The sequence below is a fragment of the Sylvia atricapilla genome, chromosome 3 (genome assembly GCF_009819655.1).
Source record: "Sylvia atricapilla isolate bSylAtr1 chromosome 3, bSylAtr1.pri, whole genome shotgun sequence".
Classification (NCBI taxonomy): Eukaryota; Metazoa; Chordata; class Aves; order Passeriformes; family Sylviidae; genus Sylvia; species Sylvia atricapilla.
Window position 1 is genome coordinate 12,227,564 of NC_089142.1, and position 17,456 is coordinate 12,245,019.

General features: G+C 38.3%; 1 protein-coding gene across 1 annotated transcript in view; it reads left to right on the forward strand.

The window, feature by feature from the left end:
• The first annotated feature begins 67 nt into the window (after positions 1 to 67).
• The window catches only part of NBAS (NBAS subunit of NRZ tethering complex), a 161,165-nt gene continuing 143,776 nt past the window's right edge, over positions 68 to 17,456 (forward strand). The window contains exons 1-11 of the mRNA XM_066314779.1: positions 68 to 287; positions 4,234 to 4,288; positions 4,925 to 4,961; positions 6,684 to 6,761; positions 7,700 to 7,747; positions 8,826 to 8,869; positions 9,280 to 9,413; positions 10,111 to 10,244; positions 10,366 to 10,464; positions 15,293 to 15,431; positions 17,334 to 17,399. Coding sequence (XP_066170876.1) covers positions 144 to 287; positions 4,234 to 4,288; positions 4,925 to 4,961; positions 6,684 to 6,761; positions 7,700 to 7,747; positions 8,826 to 8,869; positions 9,280 to 9,413; positions 10,111 to 10,244; positions 10,366 to 10,464; positions 15,293 to 15,431; positions 17,334 to 17,399 — 978 coding nt within the window. The 5' untranslated portion in view covers positions 68 to 143. The remainder of the gene's footprint in view (positions 288 to 4,233; positions 4,289 to 4,924; positions 4,962 to 6,683; positions 6,762 to 7,699; positions 7,748 to 8,825; positions 8,870 to 9,279; positions 9,414 to 10,110; positions 10,245 to 10,365; positions 10,465 to 15,292; positions 15,432 to 17,333; positions 17,400 to 17,456) is intronic.

A 17,456-nucleotide genomic window follows, 5' to 3' on the forward strand; every position in this document is an offset into this window, starting at 1 on the left:
TTAACCCACACACCGAAGTCCCGCCGGCACCGGCCGCTCCCAGCCCCGAGCGCCGGCGCCGCGCGGTTAAAGCGGCGCGGTTTGGCCCCCGCCGGCCGCCGTCGCCGTGTCGGCGCGGGGAGGGCGGGACGGCCCGGCCCGGCATGGCCGCTGCCGGCGGGGACAGCGGCTGGGAGCCCCGGCAGCGCGGCATGGCTGGCGCCGGAGAGCAGGCGGAGGACGGGGAGGAGAACATCCTGTACGACCTGCTGGTCAACACCGAGTGGCCTCCGGAGACGGAGGTGCAGGTGCGTGCGGCCCCGGCGCGGCTGCGGGCGGGGGAGGGGACCGGCCACGTTGGCGCGGGCGGGGACGCGGAGGCGCCCCGGGGGCTGCGGGGATGAGCAGGTGTCTGAGGGGAGGCTCAGAGGGATGGCTGTGCTGCTCGTGGCGGGCACGCAGGGTCTCCGTGCGGCCATCGTCCCCTTGTGCCTTCGTGTCACTTAATTCCCACCCTGGCTTGTGCCGCCTGGGGTGCCCTGAAGTGCCTCTTGCTTACTGAACGGCGTGTATCGGGTTTTACTGTTGAGCTGACACAAGGGAAGCTATAGTGAATGAAGTCCAGGTCTCATCTCCGGAAACTGCTGTACGGAGAGCTGTGCAATCTGTTCTGATAAAAATAGGACCTTCTTTGAGTTTGCCTTGTGTGAGGAAAATTAGATCCTCTCTGTGGATCCTGTATCACTATAGCTGTGTCTGTATTTGCAGGAGTGGGGTAAAAGGAAAAAAATATTTCGCCTTATGTCCACAATGCACACAAATGGATTCCAACGCTTAAGAAATCGGAAAACACTTTTTGTACTGCAGGGTTTTAGTTATTTCTAGCTGTTCTTCTTTCCCGGGTCACCGGAAAAGCTGAGAAGCTCTTTCATCTTTCCTTTTTCATGTTTTCCTCTGCAATGTGCTGAGCTTGCTACCTCTGTGTCTGCTCTGGTCTGACTTGGATATAGGCGATGCAAGCAATGTGGTTTTATTTCTTTCTTGTAGTTACTTTTAAGCCCATTGAAGTTTTTAATGCATTTCCCACTGGAAGTTGTTAATGGGCGCGTTTTGACAAAGTTTTACGCTTTATGAGAACAACTGGACAGAAAAGATGTAAAAACATGACTAGTGGAAGAAGGTACCTGTTAAAAAATACTTAGAGCCGTGCTCAAAAGTACAGGTTTTCATTTATCAGATAGATTTTTTTGTTGTTGTTGTTGCTCTTCGTCATTTTTCTCAGTTGCAGCAACAGCTATGGGTGTTTGGAAAATACAATTGCAGTATTTCCAATTACTAACTTAATAGGTTATTTGTACAGATGAATTGATAGTTGCACCTATTTTAATTTAACTGTGTTTTGAAAAAAATAGTATATAGTCTTTGTTTTTAGTAACATATGGAAACAATTTTCCTGTTGCAAACCATGAGGAGGACTTAGATATGATGACAGAGACTGTTTTTTCTGCAGCCATGTTAAGGGGGCACATTTCTGACAACTGTCTTTTCTGATGCCATTAGTGTTCTTGAAATTATCTGGCAAGTTGATTAAAGAACTGATTAGTCTGAGAAACAATTGTGTTGTTTCATCTCCTTTTGTTAAGTGGCCCTTCTAGTACCCCTGTAGGTACCCAGGAGGCTGTGAACAGCGTGTCAGTGAGATGACACCTCCCTTTAGTGGCAGCATGTGGGGATATCACTTTAAAGTGACTGTACTCTGAGGGTACTCATATGCTCTGGTAGTCAGAATTTCTAAGTATTATTGAATTCTGCTTGCCAGCTTAAGTAGATGGTGCTGGTTATTTTAAACTTGATATTTCTTGCCTGTTTACATTATTTTTAAGATAATACCTGTTTTCAATAGCAGAAGTTGGAAGGCTTGAAAATATTATGCTGTATGGCTTGCTTGGGTTTACATTCTTTTTGGAAACTGTCAGTATTCAAGGGCACTTCTGATAGCCTTTTTACGATTTTAATGGGAAATTGATTTTACACTGACAATCATGGACAGACAGATTATTTTGTCAGTATGAGTCAGTTTTTGCCTGAAGATGCCTTAACAGAGATATTACTTGGGTGATTGTGACTTTCCCTTTAGGACATCTCTCTCTTTTAATCCTGTTTTTTTCACACTTTTCCGAAAAAACTCCTACCCTACTTTCTTTTAGAACTGAATCTTTTGCAAGGAATGGTAGAAAGGGAAAGGAAGTTGAATGCTGCACTGGGAAATAAATGTCTTCCTAGGCTAGTAATCTAGGATACAAAGCTGGACCTTAAACTTTCAAAGGTCTTTATTGACTTTATTTTTCTGTTACTTCATTTGGGATGATCAATTTTTAATTGCAGACTACTAGAACTTACAGCTTTAATTATTGGAAGATGAGTCTTATGATGAAGATGTAAAATCATGAAGATGATTTTCAAGACATTGATAAATAAAAAGACAATTCAAGACATTGATAAAACTGGCATGGATCTCTTAGATTGAATGCCCAAATTTGCTGTAATTTTAATTCTTTTCAGGATTGTCATTCACTTATACTGAACTTTCCAGTAAGAATTCTTTGGGGAGAAGAAGAGGAAGAGCAGAGGGGTTATAGCAGTTATTTGTGAAGGAATTGACTGTACCAGAGAAGAGAGTGGCGTGGAAATCAAGCAGTCTGTACTCAGGATAGTGGTGCCATTGTATATAATGCACTCTTTGAGAACATTGCTATTGCTGAAATGATAAGAATATGGTATAAAAAGTAAAATTCAGGTCATCAGGAAATAAATCAGTTTTGCAAAGTGTTTAAGATGTGTGGAAGAGCAGCCTGTAGTTTAGATTCAGGGGTAGACACTTAAAATATTAAAAAAATTCTGAAGAGATATAAGCAACTTTAAGAAATGTTTTTTACTGAGAGCTTCCTCATAGTCAAAAAACTTTTAACAAGTTCTGGTTTTAAGGTCCCTAGGAAATTGCAGTTCTCCATGAGGTACTAGGGTAGCTGTAAGAAATAGTTTATGTTCTCACTGTTTTACTGTAATGCCTTGTTATTTCCTGGCTAATCAATCTGAATGTGGGATGTTATCTATTAGTACAGCTATGTTTGCTTCTTACGTGCTGTGAGACAGCCTGGTTACTTGAAAGACTCTTTATGAATTGCAAACTTTGCCTAGAAAACTAATCTTTACTTCCATAATATAAATTTGGGAGGTCAAATATTGTTTCTTGAGCACAGACATGTTCCAAAATTTGATAAATTTGTTTGTCTTTCAGTGTTTACTGCTTTGTAACTTGGTGAGGTCTGAATATTTCAGATAAATAGAATTTTGCTCTATGTGTTATATATTGAATGGAAGAGAAAATTCAGTCATTGCCTACTCATGCTAAATTTGTGATGCTCTAGTATTTCTATTAGAAAGGTATAAGCGTGATTGCTTTTTTTTGAGAATTTGTTGGTTGATCCTTCCTTATTGGTTATCCTTGTTCTCTTCTCAGTTTTGTATTTTTTTTCTGCTTCTCACTGACAAATAATTTTATCTCCTCTTATAGATAAGAATATACATCTGTGTTTTTCTGTGTTCAGAGAGTGCTTTCGTTTGTATAGTGACTGTATTTGCTCCCTTTGCCTTAAGTAGAGCAGGGCAGGTGGAAAGACTGTGTGACATGGTGAGGAGTAGAGGTGGTTATCTGAGTGGCCATGTTACGTAGTACAAATTGATGTAAAAAGAGTGGAATTTTTTTCAGAAATTGTTTTTTTTCCTTGAAGTTTCTGAAACTTTCATGAGCAATCTTTAGGTAGCTTAGCACTTAGATATTAGCATAATATGTTGCACACCAAGTACTTTGATCTGTAATGCCCAGCAGTTATTGTGGCATTTATTTGGCATAAAAAGAATGATTTATAATAGCTTGCAGGAGAACATAATCAGAAGTCAATGTCTTTTGTTGCTAACCAAAGATTGAGGCAAAGCTGAATCAATAGACAATCTGTAGCACATTTTGTTTATTGCATTTTGGCATTTAAATTATTTGGCAGTATAGCCTGTTTTAGCTTACGCAGTTAAAGTAGACATTATATGAAGTAGTGAGTAATAGAAAATACATAAAGAACTTGAAGGCTAGGAGCCAACTTAGATTTAATCAGTGAATTATGTATGAATATTGCATTAAGTATTGTATTAAGTTAAAATGTGTGACATGCTGTCTGATGATTATTGTTGTAATTGCAGCCAAGAGGCAACAGAAAACATGGTGCATCATTTATCATCACTAGAGCAATTGCAGGTAAATATGACTTGTTCTTACATTCATGACTTCTAAGACTATGTTGATTACTTGTAAATTTTACAATTTCTGCCCTTTAGAGTGCCTAGTGTAATGGAAATAGAATGCAGGATGTGTTTTCTGATTATGAGCATGGCTGTGTTTTTTATGACATTTTGACTTTTTCTGTCAATTTTTTGAGCATTCTTGTTTTCTTTAGTTTGTTGGGACAAACTAGTGAACCATACATCTTAGAAGTTAGCAAGCTCTGTGTTTTGCAAACTGTAGTTGAGCCTTTTTTTTCCATCTCTTAACATCTCTTGCACTGGGCTGTTTGCTAGTTAGTTCTATAAGGAAGTTTTACATTCTGATGATATTACATTGCATAAATAAAGTGGCAGTCACTGAGCTGTATTTTCATCCAATAGGAATTTCTTTTAGAATTTCAAAAAATGTGCAGTGGTTTGGGGGTTTTTTGTTTGTTTGTTTGTTTAGTTTGTTTTTTATTTGCCATTTGCATTTATTCTAACATAAGAATTCATAGGCCAAATATAAAGGATTTTTTCCTCAATACTTTTTTCTTTAATGGGAATTTGACATTCCCCGTGCAGTAAGCTGGAGGGTTAGAGATGTAATTTTTACCTCTTTCCGTTGTAGGTCCTGCATTGCTTTTGCTTCGGTACATCTGGTACAGGTAGGTCTTACAAGAATACTGTTTAATTTTTTAATTTGTGGTAATATTTTAATAGCTTTTTGATTTGATGGAAGGTAATTCTTAATGGGAGTAAAATTGAACGCTTGTTTAGAGTATTGGCCAAGCAACGCTTAGAATAGCCTCTTTTCATAAATTGAGTTGTAGCTGCTTGAGTTGCATCTGAAGCCTAAACAGAAAAAGACTGGTATGTACTAGTTTGATTTTGTACATTTATCAGAAGCTGAAGTAACCTTGCTGTTTGGAGAAACAGATTTCTCCAAACACATATTTGTCCTCTCTACTCCCAGATGAAATACTGCAAGGGAAGCTATTGTGGTTTGTTTTCTTCAGTGTCAGCGACAGATATGATGGCACGACAGGGTTTGCTTCCTTTGGAGTAATAATTTTGAACTTTTTTTTCTTTCACAATTCAGACTCATACAAAAAGCTTGATAACTTCTTGAGCAGCACTCATGCCATTTATAAATTTAAGTTTTGATTCAAAAAGTTTGATTAAATGGTCCCAGAAATATATTGGGGTAAATGTAATGTTTCTGGAAAATTTCAGCTCTGTGGTTATACCACTTAGCAGGTTTGAAGACATCAGTTTCCCCGTTTAAAGGATGGATGATCTTTTTGTTTTGAGTTACATGGAAAGGGACATTGATATGATTTCCTGTGAAACAGTACTGTACTTGAATTTGGCAGGGAATGCTGTTTTCCCTATTGCTAGTTTTGTACATCATTTTTGTGCGCTTACTCCCCCCCACCCTTTTCCCATGAGGGGGTGATGTTTATGGGCACCATACTGTCATGTAGATTCATTTGTAGACAGAATTCCCTCCCTCCTGTAGTTATATTTAAAAGCTAATTTCAAGCTTTTAAAATTTATTCTAGTTGCTGTTTTCATGTATTTGATAGAAGAGTTTTGGTGGGAGCTTGGGAGGCCTCTAGTTTAAAGTCCCACTGAAAGCAGGAGAACACTGAATTCTGACTGGTTCCTTGAGGGTCTGTCCAGCTAAGTCTTGGAAAGGTTAAAGGATGGAGAACCCAGACTCTCTAGTCAACCTGTTCAAGTGCCTGACTTTCTTCATGATGAAAAAAACTCATTTAAATGTCAGCTTGGAACCTCCTTGGTTTTGGAATTACAGAGACGTTTGGGTTGGGTAGGACCTTTACAATCATCAAGTCCAGCTGTTACCCCAGCACTTCCAAGTCTTACAAAGGGTTGATCATAGTTTCTTGTGTTTGTGCCATACACCTCTGTTGCTCCCATCTTCCTGGTAATCTCCTAGGTATCAATCAGAAAGCTGCTGTTCTATCATCCTGAAGCCTGCTCTTCTTCAGGCTAAATAAGTACAATTGCACAGCATCTAATTCATTGTAGGGCAAGTACTCCAGTCCCCTGATCATCTTGGTTCCCACTGCTGTTTACTGGTGTTCTTCTTTTAATAGGTGTACCAAAACTGGCTGGTGACCAGAGTATAAAGAGTGATAAATAAATGATCAGTTTCCTTAGTATGCAGTTTTGTTCTGTTAGTAAAAACAAGGCTGTTGTTAGCATTTGTCGTTGGCAGGGTGCAGTGTTGTTTCATGTTCAGTTGCAAACCCTCTGAGGTAATTGATCATTGCCTTGAAGCTGAGTTGTCTGATGTGTGTATCTCAGGTACTGCATTTGTTCACTGTGTGTTCTGATTTAGCCTAATGGTTTTGGTATTTCAGCCCTGCAAAGTTTTCTCTGCCCGCTGGACTGGTTCGCCTGGTTAGTAAGCAGATCAACTGGCACCTCGTACTTGCAAGGTAACAGCTGCCGTGCTTTGCCACTTCTGACAGGAGTGAGTGTATTAATGCTTCCTCTGCTGCCCCCACCATCCCCATTGGTAGCCATGCTGAGCTGATACTGTGCTAAAGGTGTGTTATTCTTTCTGGTCAAGAGGAATCCTGGAGGCTCTCACAGGTGGCCTCAGTGTGCTACGTGGGGCTCCTACCTGCTTCCCTTCAGTTAGTGCACCTCTCACTCAGGGCTGAATATCTGTCTAGCTTTTGAGGCAAAGTGGCTTGCAGTGCAGTCATTTTCAAATTCAGGTCCTGAAGTCAGTTGATTAATGACTTACAACTTGTCAGGATATATAATTTTTAAATAAGCAATTTATATTTGTGGAAAGTGAATGCATACCCTCAAGACTTGTTGGTTGTTGCATAAACAGAGAAGTGACAGTTCCAAGGCTAGAACCAGCTGTTCTGCAGGAATTTTAGCAACATCAGTGGGATCACTGGCTTTTAAAAGTAAGCACAAGTATGCACAGAAAAATGGTTCAGTGACATGATTACATGAAGGTAGTAGGGAAGGTTTTAGTTTATTTTGTATGCAAAGACACATAACTTACTGAATTATGATAGTTGTTTATGCCAGAGAAAGCAATACACAGTTTTGTACCTTGCTGTTGTAAAATTATCTGTAAGGAACATCTGACTGACCTCCTATGCAGTGGGATTTTAGACATCTGTTTTCTTAGTGCTACTGGAAGAGTGGCAGATAAATTTCTGTGAAATGGAAGAAATATCATAGCATGGATATTTTATTTTTTAATAAAAATGCATATTTCCCATTCAATTTTTTTTAAGTTTATAAATGAGGCAATTTCTATCTAACCATGGACAAAAGCACCCAGGGCTCTGATGTACATTCTCTAAGGAGCGGACTTCAAATGAGCTTTTACATCTGTTTTTTCTTTCAGCAATGGTAAATTGCTGGCAGTTGTTCAAGACCAATGTGTGGAAATCAGGTAACTCAACATTGTCTGTTACTTCAGCTGTGGAGTTCTGAGATAGTGTTTCTGATAATTTGCTAGCAATACTTTTTGTTTGTTTTGCAGTGTTATATATTATGAAATGTACCCATGGAATGATCATAAAAGCAGAAACCTGCTTCTTTTTAGTTCTCAGCCAGCCCCCATTAAAAAAACCCCACCCAAACCGAACATAAATTGTCCTTGACCCCTCCAATTATAATAGATGTTGTTTGTATAAGTATATATCTGTATCTCTCTCTCTGTTTGCAAGATGTGAAAGAAAAACGATCAAAATTCTCAAAAATACTCAGTACAGATCATGGTCTTTCTAACCTCTGCCTTTCTGCCCCCTCTAGAAATTCTCCCCTAATAAATGGGACAAGGAGCTAGTATCTAGTGTTCTTCTCTGTGGAGTAGCTAGCATGTATAATACTTCACCTTGCTTTACAAGTGGTGTGGATTGCTGCAAAGGCTGATGCTTTCCCTTTTCTTGTGCTCTCTTAACAACAAGCCCTCCTTCGCCAGTTCAGGAGCACATTTAGCTGTAGAACAGATCTTGATTGAGTATGTTTACTTGCTTCACAAAAATCCATTTGCTAGAAGGTCAGACCTTCCATTTATATGTAAAAGAAGCAAGTGTATGAAAATTGTTCAATCAAAAGTGGTGTGAGCACCATAAACGTCAGTTTAAAGACTATAAAATAAATCTTGTGTTTCAACTGTATTAATGTAACTATATTCTTGCATTGTTTCTAAAATTGTAACCTAGAGAATACTGACTAGGGTTTTTTTTTTTTCTGAAGTTATATGAAGCACTGAAATGATGCTGTCCTATTTTGTACAGCATTACAAATAAGTGAGGGATGTTGATATTTATGCAGTTGGAGGAGTATCTCTAAAATACTATCATTAGTTACTATAGCTGCCTAAGGGTGGAAGTAACTATCTGCTCTTTTGAACAAGTAGTTAGAGGGTTTGTATTGTGCACTTGGAATATTTTTCTAGTTCTGTTACAGAAAATTGAGTAGTGGGGTTTTTTATATCTAAATTCATAGGAATCTTTTTTCTGTAGGTCTGCAAAAGATGACTTTGTGTCTATAGTTGGAAAATGTCAAGGTATGGCAATACTTATCCTTAATCATTGCTTAGTGTCATCATGGTTTGATTTTATTCATACATTGCTAAATGGTGGTGTTGGTTTACTTTAATGATAGTGATACAACTTCCTAAAATCATTGGAAAGAATCTCTTAATAGTTTTGCTTTGTAACTAGTTCTGTTACCCGCCCTCTGCCACTTCTTTCTCTGATGATTAATATATGAAACCTGAATCTGAAATGAAATGATAATTAGAATTAATGGCTCTGGGAGACATACATGGTTTTTCTTTTTTTTATACTTCTCTGAGATAAGCTTGTAATGCTGGTAGGCCCCCTGCATTTTTTTTGATGCAATTGACTTTTTGTTCTGTTTAAGGGATTGTATTTACTTTTTGCTTTTATTAATAATTTTATTCATTTTTCACAGTGCAAAAGGATCCTAATCCTCAGTGGAGGAGGGTGGCATGGAGTCACGATTGTACATTACTTGCTTATGCTGAAAGCAGTGGAACAGTCAGAGTGTTTGACCTGATGGGTAGCGAGCTTTTGGTCATTGCACCGGTATGTACTCTCTTGGGTTAAATACAAATATAGGAGGACAGTTTCTAAGGATCATGTATAACTTCTACTCTTTGGCCTTTTTCAAATCATGGCTTAGTTTGTTATAAATGCTTTACACTATGAATACCGCGCAGAAATAGACCATAAAAAGTTCCACTATAATACATCCATCAACAAAAGTCATGTTTTGTAAGTAGCCCTTACAGTGGCACAAAGGTCATATTTTACATCTGTCTTGGAATTGTGGTAGATCTGTAGGTGCATCAGGCAGTGAAAGTATGGAATCACCACGATTTGTAGTAATAGATTATAAAGCTGCACTTCGTATGCAGAGTCAAATTGTAAATGGAGAAATATTGCTGCCAGAGTACTTTGCGTGGTGTACAATAGTAGATAATTGTTGGTGACAGGTCCCACACAATATATTTCCTATGTTATATGTTCAAAGGGTTTATTGAACTGGTTTGTGAAGGTGGCTCAAGTGTATTTCCTCAGTATATTGTCTTGGGAAACTTTATACTAATAAGATTTCTTTAAAATCAAGATAAAAGAAAATGCATTTCATTTGTAATACAAACGATGAAACTTTTTTTTTAAACACGATATAGTTAATTTAACTTTCTGGTTGTTTCAGTAACAAAGACACTTTTTTAAAATCCTCTTTCTCTCCCAATGTCTGCTTAATTTTTGGGTAAAGACAGCAAGTTTTCCAGGCGATCTGAGCTACGCTATTGCTGGATTGATCTTTCTAGAATACAAAGCAAGTGCCCAGTGGTCAGCTGAACTCCTTGTTGTTAATTATCGTGGAGAACTGAGAAGTTACCTTGTAAGGTAAGCATAAATTTTGACTTGCTTTGAGGTGGCACAGTGAACTTCAAAGGAAATCTTTCTACTCTTTAAAGAAGATAAATCTGAACTAATGCATGTATTTTTTTTTTCCTGGCATACTTAGTGTTGGAACAAATCAAAGCTTTCAGGAAAGTCATAGCTTCAGCTTTAGCAGCCACTACGCCCATGGGATAACAACTGTAATTTATCATCCTGGTCACAGGTAAGTGTTCTGTTTGCTGCCTGACATTGGTACATAAATGATGAACAAAAAGTGGCAAAATAAGCATTGAAGTGTGTTGGATAGGGAGGGGGAGAAAAATCTATTCTAAAATTGCTATTTAGTGCATCAGTAGTAATAAGTCATGTCTCTTTCTACTGTGAAAGAGAAACGATGACGTTCATCTCACTTGACTTTCATTATTCTATTACTAAAGTTATGTCCTTTTCTGTTTGTGTACCTTGCATAAGCACCATGCATTTTTTAAAATGCCAGAGATAGCTTTAAAAGAGTTTTGTGAATTTGATGAAAGATGTGTAAAGGTTGAAGTATAAGTTTGGTTGTTAGAAGGTTGTTGTTGTTGGAGGTTTTTTTTTTTTTTTTTTTTTTTTTTTTTTTTTTTTTTTTTTTTTTTTTTTTGTTTTTGTTTTTGTTTTTGTTTTTTTTTTTTGGTTTTTTTTTTCTTTCTTTTTTTTTTTTTTTTTTTTTTTTTAAATTTTATTTCTCTATCTGGAGTTGATTGCTGGACTTTTTGGCCAGCCTATTTTCCCCAGTGTTCTGATTTGAACTTCCAAGCTGTGGTATTTGGAGTTCTCTTGTGATGTGCTTTCTCTATGAGTAACCTGTTAAGTGCAGAAATTGGACTTGAAATGAGGGCTGACTGCCTGCTTGCTCTTGAACCCAGTGTTGGAATAGGACCTGGTTACCCTATCACTTATGCTAAAATGTGTCTACTTTTTTAGATTTGTTATGCAGCAAGATAAACTCAGCAACTCTGTTTCTATTTCAGGGAGAAGGAACTAAAGGAACTAAACTTTGTTTTAGGTATCTTTCTTCTATTAGATCTGCTAGGATTGAATCTTTCAGTGCAGTGTTATGGCACTATGTTGTTTTAAATGGAGATTAAGCTTGGCTATAGAATACCAGAAGAAACTTACTGTTGAAAGAACTTGTTCTGATTCTTCAGTGTTAAGTGAGCTGTCATATCTATCTTAGGAAAAAATATTATTAATGAGTTCTAATGTTCTTCTAGCTTATTATTTTGAGAGATTAATTTTGTGTATGGCTTTTTCTTTCCACCTAAATAATATTTAGTGATTTCACATAATTAATACTCAGCATAGTAAATTTACAGTTTTGAAGTAATAGTTATGGGTTATGGAGCTTTGGTTAGCACTACATGACCAGGAAACAACCCATTGTTTCCTTTGATCAGACCAAGGTTAATGGTTGTAGTGTTTTCTGCTATGTGCAGCCAGTTTAGTGGCTTAGTAAGTTAAAAGAAACTTAGAAAAATTAATATGTGAAAGAATGCAAAATTGGATGAAATGCAGGGAAAACAAAAGAACCAGTGTTTTGCCCCGGATGGAGGCAAGTCTTTTCTGTTTTGAATTTAGTCTCTGGTAGAAAGCTTGTAAATTTGACACTGGCGAATTCTAAACTCGTGAGTAGAATGCCTTGTTGAAATTTTTTTGTTATCCCAGAAAACCCTAGAAGGGCTTGAACCCAACTACTTCAAATTTATGTATTAAAGTAAATCGTTGATGTGTTCAAGGTGTGTTGGAGCCCTGGGCACTGAGAAATTTAGAATTTTTAATTTTCAATAATGTGAACTCTGATCACTTAAAACAAGTTCGGCTTTGTCATTTTGTGCTTTTTTGCGTTTCGTTTAATCTCAGATGATCTGATAATCTCAGATGAAATGATACTGATCTCTCTTCACTGCTTGTAAGGCTTGACTTAATGCATTACTGTATTACTGTATATTTGCTCATGACCCATTATAGTGCAATAAAATAGCAGTTAAGAACTTAATTTACTTAATTTTTTCAACTAGGTGTATGATAATTGCCAAGAGAATATGTCAACAGGGAATGTTTCTGAATCTGTAGGAAAGTGTGAAGCGATAGCTTTGGAAAAAAAATCCAATAATGACTTTTATTGTTTTAGAAAAGTATTATATACTTTAATTTATATACCTAATGTTGGTGCTCTCACGTGATCCCCTTTTCATCTAGGACAGGATTTATGGTGCATTTTAGTTGACAAAACTTAAATGTCTGCTTCAGTGTGAGCTCTTTGTAAACTCAAATCCAAACAGCTGCTTTTGTTTTGATATCTTAATCTGGAGCTGCATATCTTATTTCTGAATTATCTGCAATTGCTACAGAAAAATGTTGGATATTAAAGCCTAAAGTTTGCAATGAAGGGCTTGTGATGAAGGAATTTTATAGGGTTTCAGATTTATTTAAATTTTTCTCTACCAAAATTGCTAAGTAAAGAAGGGCTTATCAAATTTTTCTTGGATGCCTCAACTGAGCTTTTTCTCAAGACTGATGTTACACTGGTTATCTGTACTGGTTTGTACAAACCTAAGGAGTGGAGTACAATTGAGGTACTGCAAAAGCAGCCAGATTTTGAGACTGGAGGAACTCTTGGAGATCATCCAATCCATTCCCCTTCACCTCAGGGTCAGCTAGAGCAGGGTGCTTGGAGCCATGTCACTGCAGTCAAAACATGCACATCTATGTCCACCCTTAGGAGCATGTAATGGTCTGTGTTAAGAGCTCTAAGGTGCTGGAGAGCTGCTCCAGAGGGTGCTGGAGACTGAGCCTGGCAGCACATCACTGTGATTGTTTAGAACAGAGACAGGTTCTGGCTGTCATTTTCTGCGAAATGCTGCACTCTAGGCCTGGCGTTTACATAGGTCTTTTTCCAGGAGTTATTGGAAGGACTCCTGGCCCCTCTTAATCAGGTGCCCATCTGGAACAAAAGCTCAAAGCACCCTTTGATTAGGAACAACTTTCAGATCCTGCTCAAAGCTTCTAAAGCTTGCTAGCTATTTCTTCCTGGCAATGATAGGCATTGTGAAATTCCTCAAAGATTTGCCACGAGTCTACTGGTGCTCTCTGGAGTCCTCAGATGGTCCCAGAAGTGTGTAGATCTTTAAGAATCTAGAAATGAAGCCTGGAAACAGCTGCACAAACTTGCATGCTGGCTGCGCTCTGTGTAGAACACCTCTGCAAGAAAAAAAAATTAGGTTTTCTCATGTTCATGTCTTTCATTGCAGTTTTTCGTGGAAGTGACTTCTGTTTTCCTGCCTAGGCCATTCTTTACACTGCAGAATAGCCAAAGCTCTTAAGAACTTTAAGCATTACTCTCAAGAGAGATCTTACCACTTTCTACAACTACCTGAAAGTTAGTTGTAGCCAGGTGGGGGTCAACCTCCTCTCCCAAGGAGCCAGGAAGACATAGAAAATGAGGCTTAAGCTGTCCCAAGGGAGTTTTAGGTTGGACATCACGAGAAACTTCTTCACATTAAGGGTGATTAGGCTGGACTGTCCAAGGAGGTGGTGTAGTCACCATCCCTTGAGCTGGTCTAGTTTACATGGTAGTGTTTGGTCACAGGTTAGGCATGATGATCTCAGAGGTTCTTTTCCAGACTAACTGATGATGTGATTCTGTTATTCATACATGGTACAAAATCATCCTGCTGTACATGTGTGACTAGCAGGAGACCTGGGAATACTAAATAAGTTTTACTGATGTCTTATAGAAGATTTAATGTGGAAGGAATTTTTTTTTTTCCTTTATTCTTTCATTTGACTTTTGCAGGTGTAGTTTTGCCATCCCCAGTGGCCAGAGCTGTGCTGTGTGAGTGGCAGCTGCTGCTGGGGGCAGAGCACTTTTGGAATGGTGTGGCCTTGGGAAAGGGATAATGGAGTATTCCCAGGCCGGAGCTTTGGGCTCCTACAGTTTTACCTTTTTTTCTAGATACTTTTTTACCTTTTGGTGGGTGATTCATTGCAGTGATGCTTCCAAACAAACTTAGACACCTATTCTCCAAGTTTTCATCGAAGCAGTCAGTAGTTAAATATAGAAGGGCTTGTTAATAAGGTGAAAGGGCTTCAAGGGCAAATACTTTGATACAGTTCAGTGGTGATCAGCAATAATTATAAGACTTAGGTAAAAGTTTATAGAATGCCACATATGGTTTGTAACAAAATTATTATGTGTATGATTGGTACAGTGGGGCTAGAAAACAGAATTGATGTCGTAGGACACTAAAGAAAGATGAGACACTCCAAATATTTCAGAAGGCAAAGAATAGAAAAAAGGTTTTATTGTCTAATTCTTATTAGCTTTTATAAGATGTTCCAATACAGACTTAACATGATTGGTGAATAGGAACAACACCTCTCTAATCTCATTGGTTAACTAGAGAAACAGCAAAACACTACCTGGAGAAAGAATGTTTTGAGAAAGGATAGTGGTTTGCCAAGATTGTTTTGAGAAGTTTTCTTGAGAAATATTTCCTTGGGGAAAAGTTAGCAGCTGCTAGCAGGCTAAAATCTCTCAGACCCAGAAATGTCAGGCCTACAAATTGACAAACCTTACTGTGTTCAGTTCTTCGGTGAAAGAGAAGTAGCTTTTGTACTACATCTGAATAAATGGCAATCTGATGCTTAAACAGAATGATGAGAACTTGTCATATGCTTAAGCAGTAATTTTTTATCATTTTTGAGGGTAAGGGGGAAACTCAAAATTGGTGCCAGACTTATTTTATTTTAGATGTTGGGAATTATGACTTACCTGGAAAGCTAGAGATGAGAATGAATAGGTATACATACAAATAACCAATGTTACTTGAACAATATTGAAGTATTTTTTAGAATTTCAGGGTATTCATTCACAGACAAAGTTTACTGTGGCTGTTAAGTGTCTTGGTATATTTAGCCTTTTGTTACTCTAAGCAAACTACTGTAGACATAAGAAAACAAAAAAATGTGGTGGTATATGAAATCATAATACGTCTTTATATATTTTACAGACTTCTCCTTGTGGGAGGCTGTGAAACAGATGAAGATGGAGTATCTAAAGCATCTGGTTGTGGGATATCTGCTTGGAGAATTCTGTCAGGCTCTCCCCATTACAAACAAGTCACTAGTTATGAAGATGATGTTAGAACAGTAAGCATATGTCCTCATTTTACTGGATGAATATTGTCATCTGGAATATGGAAGCTCAATAACTATCTCTTTATGAAAGATGAATTTAATGTGATGTTTTGCTGTTTTCTAAGCTATGATGTGTATGTCTAAACAGTAATCTTTTTCCCCACAGCATCTGTCTGTCTTTGTTTTTTCTGTAGTATGATTTAAACTATAGGTTCTTAATTATCACTTGTGGTTTAAATCCAAAAACAAGAAGAAAGGAGTCTGTAAATTTCCAAGCTACAATATTTTTTGCTCTTAGTTGTACATTGGGATATGTTACCTGTCTTTGTTGGAAAAAAATTACAGTTTGTTCTTCTATTACTTCAGAACAAAAGGCAGCACACTTGAATATAAATGTTTCAGTTTAATTCTGGCTCTTGATTTCTTTTGCTTCTAGTAGAAGTAAATGTTTGATTTGGTAACAGCTTGGTTATGCTGAAATCCATTTACAATATAAATTCCAGTGTTTACTTTTACATAGGTATTGCTTAGTATTACAAGCGAGTTGTTAATTTAATTGTAAATGAGTAATGCTTTTCTGTGACATGTTATATATCTACTGAAGTAGACAGAATTATACAAACTGGATTTTATTATGCTTGCATTATTTTAAAATAGGCAGTCTTATGTCAGTTTAAAAATGGTAACATCATAGAATATGCTGAGTTGGAAGAGACCCACAAAGATCATCAAGTCCAACTCCTGACCCTGCTCAGGACACCCTGAGTCACACCATGTGCCCAAGAGCACTGTCCAAATGCTCCTTGAGCTCTGTCAGGCTGGTGCTGTGACCACACCCCTGGGGAGCCTGTTCAGTGCCCAACCACCCTCTGGGTGAAGAACCTTTTCCTAATATCCAACCTAAACTTCCCCTGACACAACTTCAGGCCATTCCCTCAGGTCCTGTCCTTGGCCACTACAGAGCAGAGATCAGTGTCTGCCCCTCCTCTCCCCCTCATGAGCAGGTTGTAACTGCAGTGAGGTCTCCCCTCAGTCTCCTCCAGGATGAACAGACAAAGTGACCTCAGTCACCCCTCATTCCACTTCCCCTCAAGGCCCTTCACCATCCTTGTGATGCCTCCTGTTGTGGTTTGAAAACAAACCAAGTGAGAGGCTCTAAGTCAGAAATACAATTTAATGAGAAGAAAAGAAAAAAAAATAAAATAGATGCAACAATACAAAAAGAAAAACCACTGACGGAGTCAGAATACAACCTGAGCAGGGTGATGGAAGCAGTCCAGACGAGGTGGTCTTCCCGAAGCAGTGATCTCGTAGAAAGGTCTGGTAACTCCAGTTCTCTGGGAATCCAGTGGGTGCACGCTGCTTCTACTGTCCCAAATCCGTGGCTGCTCCCCATGGGCGGAGCATCTCACAATGGGATGGTGAGTCATACAGGAGGTCCTTGATGGCTCATTAAAGAGAGATAACTCCCTCTGGGAGTTATCTATGAGTCATGCAAAAGGCATTGATGGGCCATTAACTGAAGGTGGTGATAGAATACATCCTAAACTACAACCCAGGACACCTCCTTTGGACACACTAATCTAATCTTAATCCCTTTCATATATTATAGCACTGCTGACTCATTCAACTCACTGTTCACCAGGACCCCCAGGTCCTTTTCCCCTGTGCTGCTCTCCAGCCCCTCATTCTGTGCACACAGCCAGGGTTGCCCCAAATAACATGATCTGGCACTTGGCGTTGTTAAACTTCATACAGTTGGTGATTGCCCATCTCTCTGATTCATCAAGGTCTTTCTGCAGAGCCTCTAAAGAATCTTGCAGAGTTTAGTATTTTAAGTATGACTTAATATTTGGTACATAAGACAGTGTATGAGATTGTTTTTCACTGTATAATTTGTTTCTGTTCTTACAGGCAAAGAGAAGAGGATTATTAAGGATTATGAATTTAAGATTTTACAGCAAGCGAGGAACAGAACAGGTATTAAGATCTAGGTCTACCTCAGGAATGTATTTTACTAGCATAATTGTCCATTTA